General features: G+C 44.4%; 1 protein-coding gene across 3 annotated transcripts in view; it reads left to right on the plus strand.

Annotated features, from left to right (window-relative positions):
- Positions 1 to 8,917: 8,917 nt before the first annotated feature.
- KLHL7 (kelch like family member 7) overlaps positions 8,918 to 14,787 on the plus strand; it is a 50,772-nt gene continuing 44,902 nt past the window's right edge. For 2 of the 3 annotated variants that reach the window (XM_074267191.1, XM_074267190.1), the window contains exon 1: positions 8,918 to 9,166. In XM_074267191.1, coding sequence (XP_074123292.1) covers positions 9,047 to 9,166 — 120 coding nt within the window. In that variant the 5' untranslated portion in view covers positions 8,918 to 9,046. The remainder of the gene's footprint in view (positions 9,167 to 14,787) is intronic. The other variant, XM_074267194.1, reaches the window with a different exon arrangement.

Below are 14,787 nucleotides of genomic sequence, written 5' to 3' on the forward strand. Positions count from 1 at the left end.
GGGGCACAGGAAAGTAGGGAGGGGAGGAATGGGAGAACACTAAGTTCTATCTTCCTTCCAAACTTTTAGCTTAACTCTCTGACTCAGCTCTGTCCTTTTGAAAATTCAATAACTAGTTCTTATGGCATGAGAAACAAGGACGACAACTCACACCTAAGGAAAAGAGCATGATGACTGTTCTGGGTATGCAGATCGTAATTAGCAGCCCCTGGGCTTTGAAGCCATGTCCTCTGATTGAATCCTGTGCCCCGTCTACCACACTAAGCTGACATATCGGAAATAAATAGAGGCAGAGTTGTATATTAGAAGGATTAATTTTATAATTGGAAAATTTGGGTTCTAGGGCCAGAGTTTAGACATTGACTTGTGTGATCTCAGACTTCACTCGAGAGGTATTATTGAGAGATCAGGGACAGGGATGAAAGCGGAAAAAGAAAAAGTCCAGAAAGAATCTACAAGATATATGATAGGTGGCGTTGATTGCGTGTCCAAAATAGAAGGAAACAAGCCAGATAGAAGAAGTTGTTTGGAATGTAAGGCAGCCTGGTGACCCAATCCTATGAGGGTAACCAACAGAAAGTCTTGCTTGTCCGTTTTTCTCCTGGTCTCCAGGCTCATATATTTCCTTGTCTAATATTACACAAGAATGCCTCTTTCTCACTTCTAACTCAATATTTCTGACATGGGCCTGATCTCTCCCCTAATCTAGTTAGTTCCCTGGGCCTGATTTTTCCCCCTTCTGTCAGTGGCACCTAAGGCCAGATCTTCAGCCAGCTCTGGATCTTCTGTCAGCCACTGTGTTACCAACACATCCCATTGACTCTATTTTTAAAGTAACTTTATTTTTTCCCCCTGAGGCAGTTGGGGTTAAGTGACTTGCCCAGGATCACACAGCCAGGAAGTGTTAAGTTTCTGAGGTTACATTTGAACTCAAGTCCTCCTGATTTCAGGGCTGGTGCTCTATCCACTGTGCCACCTAGCTGCTCCCCTTGACTATTTTTTAAAAATTATTAACAATCTCAACAAGACAAAAAAAAATTAAAAAGAAAAAAACACAGACTAATATAACATGTAATCAAAACTACTGACATCATAAATACACTACACTGACATCAAAACTTGGTAATTCCATTTCCTTCTCATATCTCTTCTGTCCATTTACATGTAGTTGTATTGTTTCTGTATTTGTTGTTGTTCCATCATTCATCTCTTCCTGACCCCATTTGGGGATTTCTTGCCAAAAATGCTGGAGTAGCTTTCTGTTTCCTTTTCCAGATAGTTTTTTGTACATATAAAGATAGAAATGCTCTTTGCCCTGTGTTGTTTATTAGATTTTTCTCTTCTGTAGTCTTTCTATTTCCCATTTTTAGTGATACAGGAAGATTCTATTCCATTGACATGTGGCAATTTGTTCTGCCATTTTTCAATCAATTTAATCCACCAAATATTTAGTAAGCACCAACTCTGTGTAGCATCCTGTGCTGGTCATTGATGATACTAAGACAGACATTCATCCTAAACATTTAGGAGTTTATCTTCTACTGGGTGCATACAATGTATACAGATAAATAAATACAAAGTGCATACAAAGTAAAACAAATGTGTCAACAATTAATTACTATGTATTAAGTTCTTTCTGTATGCCAGACACTCAGCTAGATATTGGAAACACAAATAATTCTTTTTTTTTTTTTTTTTAGATTTGAAGAATGAAAAGCATACTTTTATTATTTTTAATCAAATCCATAAATTTTAATTTTGTTTATCAAATAAATTATAGAGAACAGAATTTAATGATATTTAAAATTAGTTTTTGCAATATCAGTTAATAAATATTTTAAATAGTTTTATTACCTGTAGATATAGATATAGATATATGTGTACATATGTGTGTTTGTGTTTATAATTTCCTCCAATTACATGTTAAAATATTCATTTTTTAAACATAATAGAAATATATATTAAATCCAATATATGCATACATATTTATACAATCATCTTGCTGCACAAAAAAATCAAATCAAACAGGAAAAAAATGAGAAAGAACATAAAATGCAAGCAAACAGCAACAAAAAGAGTGAAAATACTATGTTGTAATTTGCCCTCAGTTCTTAAACTTCTCTCTCTCTCTCTCTTGCTCTCTTCATCACAAGATCACTGGAACTGGTTTGAATCATCCCATTGTTGAAAAGAGACACCTCCACCAGAACTGATTATTGTATAATCTTCTTGTTGCTGTGTCCAGTGATCTTCTGGTTCTGCTCATTTCACTGAGCATCAGTTCATGTAAGTCTCTCCAAGCCTCTCTGAAATCATCCTGCTGATTGTTTCTTACAGAACAATAAATTCCATAACATTCATATACCATGATTTATTCAGCTGTTCTCCAATTGATGGGCATCCATTCAGTTTCCAGTTTCTTGCCACTACAAAAAGGGCTGCCACAGACATTTTTGCACACATGGGTCCCTTTCCCTCTTTTAAGATTCTCTTTGGGATATAAGCCCAGTACAAAGACTGCTGGATCAAAGGGTATGCACAATTTGATAATTTTTTGAGCATAGTTCCAAACAGCTCTCCAGAATGGATGGATCCCTTCACAGTTCCACTAATAATATATCAGTGTCCCAGTTTTCCCACATCCCCTCCAACATTAGTCATTATCTTTTCTTATCATCTTAGCCATTCTGAGAAGTATATAATGGCATCTCAAAGTTGTCTTAATTTGCATTTTTCTGATAAATAGTGATTTGGAGCACTTTTTCATATGATTAGAAATAGTTTCAATTTCTTCATCTGAAAATTGTCCTTTGACCATTTATTAATTGGAAAATGGCTTGAATTCTTATAAGTTTGAGTCAATTTCCTATATATTTTAGAAATAAGGCCTTTATCAGAATCTTTGCATGTAAAAATGTTTTTCCAATTTATTGCTTCCCTTCTAATCTTGTCTTCATTAGTTTTGTTTGTACAAAAACTTTTGAACTTAATATAATCAAAATTATCTATTTTGAGATCAATAATGATTTTTTTCTTTGGTCACAAATTCCTTCCTCCTCCACAGATCTGAGAGGTAAATTATCCTATGTTCTTCTAATTTGTTTATAATATCATTCTTTTTTTTTTTTCCCCTGAGGCTGGGGTTAAGTGACTTGCCCAGGGTCACACAGCTAGGAAGTATCTGAGGTCACATTTGAACTCAGGTCCTCCTGAATTCAAGGCTGGTGCTCTATCCACTTCACCACTTAGCTGCCCCTATAATATCATTCTTTATGTCCATATCATGAACCCATTTTGACCTTATCTTGGTATATGGTATTAAGTATGGGTTAATGTATAAACAAACACAAATAATTAAACCATCCCTTCTCTTTAGTAGATCAGTGGAATAGGTTAGATTAACAAGACACAATAGTCAGTGATTATATTAATCTAGTGTTTAAGAGATAGTGTTTGACAGAAGACTCCAGCTTCTCCGATAAGATCTCACTGTCTGAAAAAAATTGCTGGGAAAATTGGAAAATAATATGGCAGAAACTAGGAATTGACCAACACCTAACATAGTATACCAAGATAGGGTCAAAACGGGTTCATGATTTAAATACAAAGGATGATACTATAAGCAAATTAGGAGAACAAGGGATAATCTACTTCTCAGATCTGTGGAGAAGAAAGGAATTTATGGCAAAGGAGAACTAGAGAACCTTACAAAATGCAAGTGGAAATCATCCTTACTCTTGAGGAGCTTTCATTATTTCAAGCATCTGATTACAGGACAGCCTACGCCAATTAGGATGAGATTTCCTCTAAGATGAGACACCTGACTCTACTTTGAAAGAAGGACTGAATGGTGCAGTGGATAGAGCACAGCCCTGGAGTCAGGAGAACCTGACCTCAGATTCTTAATACCTCCTAGCTGTGTGGCCTTTTTTAAAAAAAGGAGTGAATGAAAAATTTAATAGGGGAGCACTCACTACATGGAAAGTACCATAGATACAAACAGCAAAGTAAAACAACGCATGCTCCCAAGGATCTGACTCTTACATAGCAGGTTGCTAGCTGCCCAGGTAGTGAAGGCTTTAGGGACAAGTCAAATGGAAAGGTCCAAATGGTCAGTGGTTCATGGGACTCAGTGGAAAAGCAGAGAATCTCCTTTAATGATATTTGGACAAAGACGTGTCCATTTTTGACACTGGCCCATTTGATGGTGTCAATATTGGTGTAAGGAGGAAGGACGTTCCAGACAAGATGGAATGTCCTATGTCCATTTGCCTGAGATAATGGCTAGCTTGCTTGGTTTCTTTCTGAGTCCACAGACTCAGATAACTGGATAGAAAAGATAATCAATTTCTCTGATCTCTTTTACTATTATTTACTAACAAATGCTTCTGTACATGTATTTTATTGGAGGTGGGGAGGAGAAAGGAGTAAATCAGCACTAAAAACAAGTCCAAGGGCAAAACGTATAGAGGATAATGAGATTTATAGAAGGATTTCTTTGGAACATATTGAGACCTCTGGAGGACTTCTGGAGAGAATGAGAGAATGATACAAGTTTTTCATATCTGGTTCTTAAGGTTTTGTTGTTGTTGTTGTTATTCAATCATTTTAATCATGCCAGACTTTTCATGACCTCATTCTTGGGGAAAATATTGGAGATATTTGTGGGCCTCCATTATTTGGTCAGCTAGATGCCTGCTGTGTAAGATCAATTAATTGGGATATAGTCACAAAGATGACTTCCCAACTTTCCCTTCTTAACAGAAAAGGTCCTATCTCTGAGGTGTCAGTAATGAGAGACAGACTGATTTAGTGCAATAAACAGTGAACTGCTGGGTAGCCAGGAAATCTTTAAGTCAGAATCTCACTTCAGACATTTATTTAGTGGCAGTTTCCATTTCCTCATCTGATAAATAGGGATGATAATAGTATCTTCCTAATAAGATTGTTGTAAGAAGTAGATACAAGAAAAGAAATGTAAATACCAAATGAGAAAACCTAACTAAAAGGATTTGAAAACCTTGAAGTGTTGTGAAGTAGCTAGTATTATGTTTTACCAATTTATTTACAGGGACTGCTGAGAAGTGGAAATGTTACTTGGATGCTATTTCCTGATCAGTGCATTGGAATCCTTGAACTTTGATTTAGATTGCAGAGGGAATGAAACAGAAAAACAGGGGAAACGGTCTGACTCACTACTTGGCTGACTTTGTAAATTAATTAATTAGACTTGTTTTTCTAGAATTAGAAGCCTGCTCTCAACTAACTACTTTGCTGGACTCTGGGAAACATTAATCCACGAACAATTTCCCAGAACCCAGGGATTTACTCCCTACAGAAAGCTCTGAGTTCTCTAAGGATTGGCAACATTGGCAACATGAAGAACATTACTGTGAACTCTGTTCAGAGCCTACATTTCCCCTTATGAATATTTTTTTTGTTATAGCTTTTTATTTGCCAGATATATGCATGGGTAATTTTATAGCATTGACAATTGCCAAACCTTTTGTTCCAATTTTTCCCCTCCTCTCTACCCCTCCTCCAGATGGCAGGTTGACCAATACATGTTAACTATGTTAAAGTATAAATTAAATACAATATATGTATACATGTCCAAACAGTTATTTTGCTGTACAAAAAGAATCAGACTTTGAAACAGTGCACAATTAGCCTGTGAAGGAAATCAAAAATGCAGGTGGGCAAAAATAGAGGGATTGGGAATTCTATGTAGTGGTTCATAGTCAACTCCTAGAGTTCTTTAGGTAGTTCAGTTCAGTACTGCTCTATTGGAACTGATTTGGTTCATCTCATTGTTGAAAATGGCCACATCCATCAGAATTGATCATCATACAGTATTGTTGTTGAAGTATATAATGATCTCCTGGTTCTGCTCATTTCACTCAGCATCAGTTCCTGCAAGTCTCTCCACGCCTCTCTGTATTCATCCTGTTGGTCATTTCTTACAGAACAATAATATTCCATAATATTCATATACCACAATTTATTCAGCTATTCTCCAATTGATGGACATCCATTCAGTTTCCAGTTTCTGGCCACCACAAAGAGGGCTGCCACCATGAGTATTTTATTTTTCCAAATATATGTAAAGATAGTTTTCAATATTCATTTTTATAAATCTGTGTTCTAAATTTTTCTCCCTCCCTCCTTTACCCTTCCCCCTTCCCCAAGACAAGAAGCAATCTGATATACGTTAAATATGTGCCTTTTTTTTCTTTCAAACATATTTCATTTTTTTTATGTTGTGCAAAAAATAATAAGACAAAAAAAAAGACAACATACAAACAAAAAAAGAGAAAATACTACGAACCATTTGTAACGTGCTCTCTTGGTAGTTACAATTACTAGTCTGTCCAAGGCCCACCAGAGTACCTTTGACCACTGTCCTTTGCAGTGCAAACTCTACCCGGCTCGCCTCCTCTGAGGCCATCAAAGGTCTCTGGCCACAATCTCTTGAATCTATAGCTTAATAACCGGCAGTGCACTCAAGAACAGCCACGTGTAATCTTAAAAGCCTTTATTATACCTACTCACATAATGCCCTGACTGATGCCCTGACTTGTTGGTTCACAGCCTGTCTCCATAGCTGTCTCTCTGGATGTGACTGGCATTTTCTACCCCAAGTCTGTTGGAATTAAGGCCTATGTTGAGTGGGAAGGAGAGGAGGGAGATTCAGGCCAGCTCTGATCCAGTCTGGCTGCAGTGCAGTTGTTTATCCCCAGAAGACCCAGAGCAACCAAGGAGAACTCACAATGTAGAATCTTTGAAGTATCCAAATCCAGGTTTCATAGTATCTCCTTTAGGAGCCCACACCTACTCAGTGTTCCTTGTATCCTCTAAACTGTTTCATGTGGAGTCAGATACATAGTAGGAAATGAAAGAATGTATCATTCATTGGGTTCCATTTCCCGCAAAGAAAAGTTTCCTCCACCACGAATGGCAAGGGGGCTCTGACCAATTGGATCTTGCTCTCCCTCATCTTTGCTTGAAGACCTCCAGTGGGGGGACCCCATGAAGTCCAAAGCAGCTCACTTGGGACAGTTCTAATAGTTCTGCAGCTTTCCCACATGTCTGCAGTGTGCTTCTCCCTAACTTTTACCCATCACCCCTAATCTGGCCTTTAAAGCCAGACAGACCTGACAATCCTTCAGAAACTTTCAAGACAGCCTTCCTAAGTTGTCAAAACTTGACATGCTGGTGCCGTGAATGACTCGGGGGCCAGTTAGGATATCATAATACATGATGTTTGTTGTGAAGGCAGGTGGTTAAAAGCCCAAAGCCAGGGATGGTGTTGGGCAAGACTGATGGGAGCCGTCTGCCTAGAACTGTCCGTATTTACAGGGGCACAGGACCACACCGCTAAGGCTGCTGAATCGTGGTTTCCCCGTCCCATTAGCTAGTCAGTGTTAGTAACCAAGATGGCTCTTCTGCTCTGGCTATTCACTAGACAAAACCAAGAGCTATCAAAATGTAATTTTTAGTACGTGCAAGGGGAAAGGTTGAATATAGTGTGAAGTCAGACAATGCCTTCAGGCCCCTTAAGCTTATCTATGTGAAACATGCCTAAAGGATGTGACTGCAAAATTTAATTTTGCTAAGAGAGGAGGGTGCACGTATCTTGCAGTTCCTTCACACATAATATGGGGTCTTTAGGAATTGTACGGATTTCACAAAGTCTTTGGTTCTTCTCAGAAACTCAGGATCCAAAGGAACTTCTGGGGCTTCCTCCAGCCAACCTGAACTAGAGCGTCCTCTATAATATCCCCAGCAAGTATCATATCATCCAACTCCTAGCTGAAACCTTGTGAGCAGGAGCCAGTCACCTTCTGAGGTGCATTGCACTTTGGGAGAGCTGGAGTGAACACACTTTCCTTAGACTGAACCAAAGTCCACTCCCTCTGCCATTTCCAACCATAGATTTAGAGCTGGAAAGGCCCTCAAAATCCATCTTTCAGTCCATCTTCCCAGATGAGCCTGGGGAGGCTGAGTTACTTGCCCAGAGTTAAAAGAGTCATATTTATCAGAAGCAGAATTTGAATCCAGACCCTCCATTCCCAAACCAGTGCTTTGTGGGGACCTATCCTTAGCACATACTTGGGCATACTTATGCCATTGATATCGACCATCATTAGGGCGGGGGATGTCCTTCATGGCTCCAAGCAGACCTGAAGCATGCTGGGAGTCTGAGTTAGCTCAAATGGAGATTCATTCCTTAGGGAAAAGCCCACTTGAGAGTCCTCTCCTTTCTCAAGACCTTTTCCTGCTCCCTTCCCCCATTTCCTTCATCTCAGCATCCAAAACAAAACGCTGCTGGTCTGTTTCCCTGTCTTTGAGGGGCTGCCATTGGAAGACCCCCAGAGACCCGGGACTCCAAATCCTCCCTCCCACCTCCCGCAGAGAAGCGCCTCTTTGGGACTCGAGCTGGACTTAGAGGACTTGGGAGCTCCATTTGTAGATGACACTGTTGGCCGGGGAGACCCGGGCATTTGCGGCTCTACTTGAATGACCTTCCCCTCAGCCTCAGTTTCCCCATCTATAAATGGGGCGCGGTTGGACCGGAAAATCACGGGCCTTCCAGCTCTAAGGGCCGCAGGACAGAAGCCTTTCCCTCAGTCTCCCCATTTGGAGCTGGCGGGGAAGCCCCGGGGGTGCGGGCCCAGTCCCAGGCCCGCGCGGCCTCAGCTGCAGCCGCGGAGCCTGCGCCCGGCGGTGACGTGCGTCCGCGGCGGGCCCTCCCCCCCCTTTATTCCTCTCTCCCGGGCCCTCGGGGAGACCCTGTGCGCAGGCTCGGTGGCCGGGCTCGCGTTCGGCCGGCCCAGCGTAGCGGGCCGAGGGGCGGGGGCGGGGGCCCGGGGAGGGCCCGGGGTAGGGGGCGGGGGCCCGGGGCGGGTCGAGAAGCGGGGGAGGGAGCCCGGGGCGTTCCATCTGCTGCTCTCGGGGTTGAGCGGGTGAGTGTGAGTGTGTGTGCGTGCGTGTGTATGCGTGTGCGCGTGCGCGCGGGGTCGTGCCGCGCGTGTGCCCAGGGAGGATGGCAGCGTCCGGCGCGGAAAAAAGCAACAAGAAGAAAACCGAGAAAAAGCTCGCGGCCCGGGAGGAGGCCAAGCTGCTGGCGAGCTTCATGGGCGTCATGAATAACATGCGGAAGCAGGTACCGCCCCCGGGAGGAGGGGCAGGGCCGGGGAGCGGGGGAGGGGCAGGGCCGGGGAGGGGGAGGGGCGAGGATGGGACACCCTCTCCTGCGGTCCTTCGGGGGCGCCCGCCTCCTAACAACGCGCTGCGCCCGCTGACCCGTTCCCCCTTCTCCGCCCCCGGAGCCTGACCACCGAAGGAGACCCTCGGGCCCCGCGGACGCGCCCCGCCGTGGCCTTCTGGCTCTAGAAGGAGAAAGGACCTTGACTGGTCCAAGGTCAACCAGGGAGTGAGAGGCCGACAGGGATTCGAATTCAGACCTTGCGACTCCAGTCTAGCATTCTGCGTCAATCAAGAAGCATTTGTGGTTGTTTAAAAAAAAAAAAAAAAAAAAAAGGCACCCAATTCTACGGTCTGGGAAGACCCAGACCCAAGTGAAACAGACCTGCCTTCAGGGAACTTACATGGGCGGGGGAGGAGCGGCGGAATGTTACTCAAGTGAAACTGACCCAGTGAAACCGACCCTGCGGGGGGTGGAGAGGAAGGGGGCCCTAAGACAAAAGCAACAGTGAAATAAACCCAGGGAAACTGACACTATGAAATTGACCCTGCTCCGGGGGGAGGGCACTAAGACAAAGACAGAAGAGAAATCCAGTGAAACTGATTCAGTGAAACCGACCCTGCCCTGAGAGGGTGGGGTGAGCACTAAAACCGACCAAAGTGAAATAAACCCGGAGAAACTGACTCTGTGAAACAGACCCTGTCCCCTCCTCCCCAACAAAAACGAAAGTGAAAGATCCTGCCCTCAGGGAGTTTACTTTCTCTACTTTGGGTAGAGATGGAAGCCCCAGAGCATTTGCCCAGGTGGCTCTTTTCCTTCACCACCGCTGCCACATGGTGCCTCGGAGCGCTCGTTTTGACAGCGGGAGACCTGAATTCAAATCCTCCACCACCCCTAGTTGTGTGAGCCTAAACAAGTCACTTCACTTTACACGTTTCCCCCTCCTGAGGTCCCTCCAGCTCTAGATATAAAATCTAGACATTTTTCACAATGTCGCCCGGAAGGGGTTTAGGATGGGGGAGGAGGTGGAAGAGGAGAGTTGAAGATGTTAAAGACCCACCTTTCTGTTTATATTTGTCTAGAACAGAAACATTCACCAGTATATATGGTGGCTCGTCATGGAAACAGTTTGTTCCCAGATAGCCTCCCCCTGGGACAGTGGAGAAAGGAAGGTGTGTTTTGGAAATAAACTCTGGGCATGAGTATAAACTTCAGAGTTCTCCCTACATCATGAACTGTTAGCAGATGCTCTGACATTCGAGGCCCATCCTCTGATAATCCTGCCACAGATATGTGATCCAGGACACACTGGGCTCATCACAGCCCTCTTCTTCCTTCATCCTTCTACAAGCCTTTCTTCTTGTCCTTCCAGGCTCAGAATAGGTTCTCCTTCCATTTCCCATTTCTGTGCCCTCCAGTACAAGCCATGTTCTTTGTTTACCGGAGCAGAAACCCTGGGGGGAGGGACTTGGTTTATCATCTTTCCCTTCCTACCACTGGAGGGAAGAGAGGGAAAGTCTGCTTTGGACACTGAGCTTGTGGTGGCTCTGGGGCAGCCAGTTTGAGGAGAGCAGTTGGTAGCTCGGGGCTGAAGCTCAGGGGAAAGCTTGAGCCTGGATGTAGGACCCGGGAGTCATCTGGAGAAATCAAGGCCAACCCCCCCCCCCAAAGAGTTACCAAGAAAGAGGGGCAGGGTCAGAGAGCAGAGCAGAGGCCCCCCTCCCCCCATGCACATAGCAGGCACCTAATACATGTTTGTAGATTTGTGCTGCAACTGCCAGCTCCAGCGCTCTCAGCAAATAAAAATAGGAGCTAAGATTTGCAATGTCTTCCTCCTGCATTTTTTGCCTTACTTTTAGCAATGGAAATTAGGACCATAAACAATGGGGCAATGGACAAACCAATTTCTCTTTGTTACTTTGGAAAGCTGGCCTTTGCCCATGGGGGAGGGGGGTAGAGTGAAATGTGGCTTTGGAGGGGGAGAGCCAGGGGCCAGATTCCTGCTCTGTTCTGTGAGCCAATGGATTCTGGGTGTCTTACCACACCAGGGTAAGACATCTAGTAGAGAGCTCCTAAAGGGATGAAGGGCCTCAAGTCCATATCAAATGAGGCTGTTTGAAAAGGAAGGAATCAGGGCTACTAGATAGTGCAGCAGATAGAGCACCAGCCCTGAAGTCAGGAGAATCTGAGTTCAAATTTGACCCCAGACACTTAACACTTCCTAGCTGTGTGACCCTGGGCAAGTCACTTAACTCCAATTATATCTGCAAAAAAAAAAAAAAAAGAAAGAAAGAAAAGGAAGGAATGTTTCACCTAAAGAAGAGGACCCTGGGAGTTTGGGGAGTGGGAATGGAGAGGATTCTTCCAGTATTTGAAGGGCTGTATGTTTTAGTCCCAAGAGCAATTGAGAGAAGTAGCAGCCAGGCCCCTCCAGTGCTTGGGATCAGAACAGCTTTGTGTAATGTTCTCTTCTCCAAATTGTAATCGTTCTCTGAGAGCTGATTCCTTGGGGAGCATCTGGGAACAGCCTTAGTTTCAGTTCAGTTCAATAATCACCCCAAATGCAGCCAGGGATTAAAGTCCAAATCCTTTATTGTGTCCTTCAAAGTCTTGTTTCTTTTCCTGGGCCTGGTTAGCTTTAGTAGAGGCCTATCTCTCTCCTTGGTTCCAAGAGCTCCCTCCAGATCTCTCCAGCCAGCTTCAGCCTCTCTTCCTCCCAACGTCTCCAGCCAGCACAAAGGTGGAAGTTGGAATGAATTTGACTCCGCCTCCTAGAGTGGGCTTGTGGGGTTCTGACTTGTGAATCTCCCAAAGTCCAAGATTGGGTTGTCCTTTAGTGGGCTTGTGCACTCCTTAAATATGCTCTCTAAAGGTGTGAATGTGTGAACTTTAAAGGTGTGAACTAAGTACATAAGCAATAGCACCTTGTTTCAAGTTCTGGCCTACAGCATCACCTATTAGAGTTATCTCACTCTCAGTGATGACATGGCTTCCCACTCGCCTGTGTTGTTTAAGCAAAGGCTGAGCAAGTACCCATCTGTTATGGCGAAGATGCTGTTCCTGGATGTGGGCTGGACGACAGCTCTGAATCCCACAAGGGTCAGAATGAAATGATTTCTGTGATTTAGGTGTATGCAGGTGACACTTGCTCTACTTGGATTGAAATGGCTGTGTGGGTGGCTTGTACTTGGGGCCTGCAGGTCCCTGAATTCACTGCCACATCTTTCCAGGTGCCTGAATCACTATGATAGCTCGTTAAAGCTCTTACTTACCTTGTGTCCAGTACTGGGCTAAACACTCCACATAGAGATACCAGCCAGGAAGACATCCTTGCCCTCAAGGAGCTCATGTTCTGCTGGGGAAAGACAACCTATATAGCAGCCCTAGAAAGCTGGCATAGCCAGGAAGCTTGGGCAGGAAGCTCTCAGCAAGATAAGGCCCCAAACTCCCCTGTCAGAGCTAGGGGGGCCAGGGACCCAGCAAGAGTCCTGATCCATGGAAGATGCCCAAGCCATCACCTATGTGTGTGAATACGGAGCCCTAGTGAACCCTAGCGAGCCCTAGTGCGAGCCATAGTGAGCCTTAGCAAGGCCTAGCGAGCCCTAGTGAGCCTTAGCAAGGCCTAGCAAGGCCTAGAAAGCCCCAGTGAGCCTTAGCAAGGCCTAGTGTGAGCCTTAGCAAGGCCTAGCAAGGCCTAGTGTGAGCCTTAGCGAGGCCTAGCAAGCCCTAGTGCGAGCCCTAGTGAGCCTTAGTGAGGCCTAGCAAGGCCTAGAAAGCCCCAGTGAGCCTTAGCAAGGCCTAGCAAGCCCTAGTGAGCCTTAGCAAGGCCTAGCAAGGCCTAGCGAGCCCTAGTGAGCCTTAGCAAGGCCTAGAAAGCCCCAGTGAGCCTTAGCAAGGCCTAGTGTGAGCCTTAGCGAGGCCTAGCAAGCCCTAGTGCGAGCCCTAGTGAGCCTTAGCAAGGCCTAGTGTGAGCCTTAGCGAGGCCTAGCAAGCCCTAGTGCGAGCCCTAGTGAGCCTTAGCAAGGCCTAGCAAGGCCTAGAAAGCCCCAGTGAGCCTTAGCAAGGCCTAGCAAGCCCTAGTGAGACTTAGCAAGGCCTAGCAGGCCTTAGTGAGACTTAGCGAACTCTAACTCCAATGTGGACGTCCCTTGGGAATTTTAAACATATTTTACATTTTTAAAACAATATTAATCTCTGGCAAAGAAAGGAACTGTATGCCAATAACAGCTCCTATATCCAACTATTACATTTCAATAAAAGCCAGATACTTCAGCAAGTCTTGTTTGTTCTCTGTTCCCTTCTGGCTTCTATTAGTGCAGGTCCTTCTGTCTTTGTGAGCTTCTTTGTGAATGTCAGAGTTGTCACTTCTACAATGCAGTTGTGTGTTGTTACCCACTAGCTAGGACCTCATTAGCTTCTGCTGTCACCCTCTCTGGTCACAGAGGGGCTTCCAGCCTGTCACTACTGGAAGTAAAGCAGCTACAAATCTTTTTGTACAGTCTGGCCAGCTTCTTTAACCCAACACTATTTGTCTTTAGTACAAGTCTCCCTTAGGTGCAGCGTGGCCTGTCTGGGCCACTGGACTCCGGGTGTGCCGCTGGACAACCTGCCTTTGGAGGCTCAGCTCTGGCACAGCCTCCTGTGTTCCAGGTAGATGCTGGGTGGTAGGGAGAGTCCCCAACAACCAATGCTGGACCTCTGAGCAGAAACGGCCTTGAAGGCATTAGGGATGTGAAGGGTGGGATCAGTTTTATCATCGGCTCTCTTTATTTTTAAGTGACTTCTTTTAAAAATGTGGCCAAAACTGCTATGCAGGGTCATAAGTTAGAGATCTGAAGAAGTGCTACCATTAGCTCGCTTTCCTTAGATATTGTTGTTGTGTGTTTTAAGAACAATAAATAACTAGAAACACTTGTTTCCAAATGGCAAGACATTTGTTCTACAGTGCTTTCTGTCTGTCCTGCTCCAGATAGCTTTGAAGGGATTTGGATGGGCTGAAAGAGGAGCTCTGCATTTCCTTCACTCTTCGGGCAAGGTGCCTCATTTGCTGCCTTAGCTTTCTCTTCTGAAACTAGGAGAGTGACGAAAGGGACTTCCTCCCTCCTGGGGACTTTTTAATCTATCGTGAGTGTCCTGGAGCTCTTGGACAACTATGGACCCTTCTCAGAGTTAGGTTCACTGAAGGAAATGCTAAATTTTGATTAGAGATTAGTGGAGATAGAGGTGTAGTGTTTTTCCCCTATTAGTTCATAGAGCTCCCCCCCCAAAAAAAAAAAAGTCTGTGAACCACAGGCTGAGAAGCTTTATCTAGATAATTCTAATAACAGAAAGATTCTGAGGAGAGAAGATGAGGATGAGAGTAAAAAGAAAGAGCAAAATTTGGAAGGGGAGAGGAGGGAACAAGCCTGAACTAAGCATCTCCTCTGTGCCAGGCACTGAGCTCAGTACTTTACAAAGATAATTTTATTTGATCAATAAACTGGATCTTATTTCTGTGTGAGAACTTAGTGAAGATGGCCTGGCAGCAAGTGTTTGAGAGTTGTTTGGTACAGAAGGACATAGGGCATCATCAACACACA

This window comes from Sminthopsis crassicaudata, chromosome 5 (assembly GCF_048593235.1).
Source record: "Sminthopsis crassicaudata isolate SCR6 chromosome 5, ASM4859323v1, whole genome shotgun sequence".
Classification (NCBI taxonomy): Eukaryota; Metazoa; Chordata; class Mammalia; order Dasyuromorphia; family Dasyuridae; genus Sminthopsis; species Sminthopsis crassicaudata.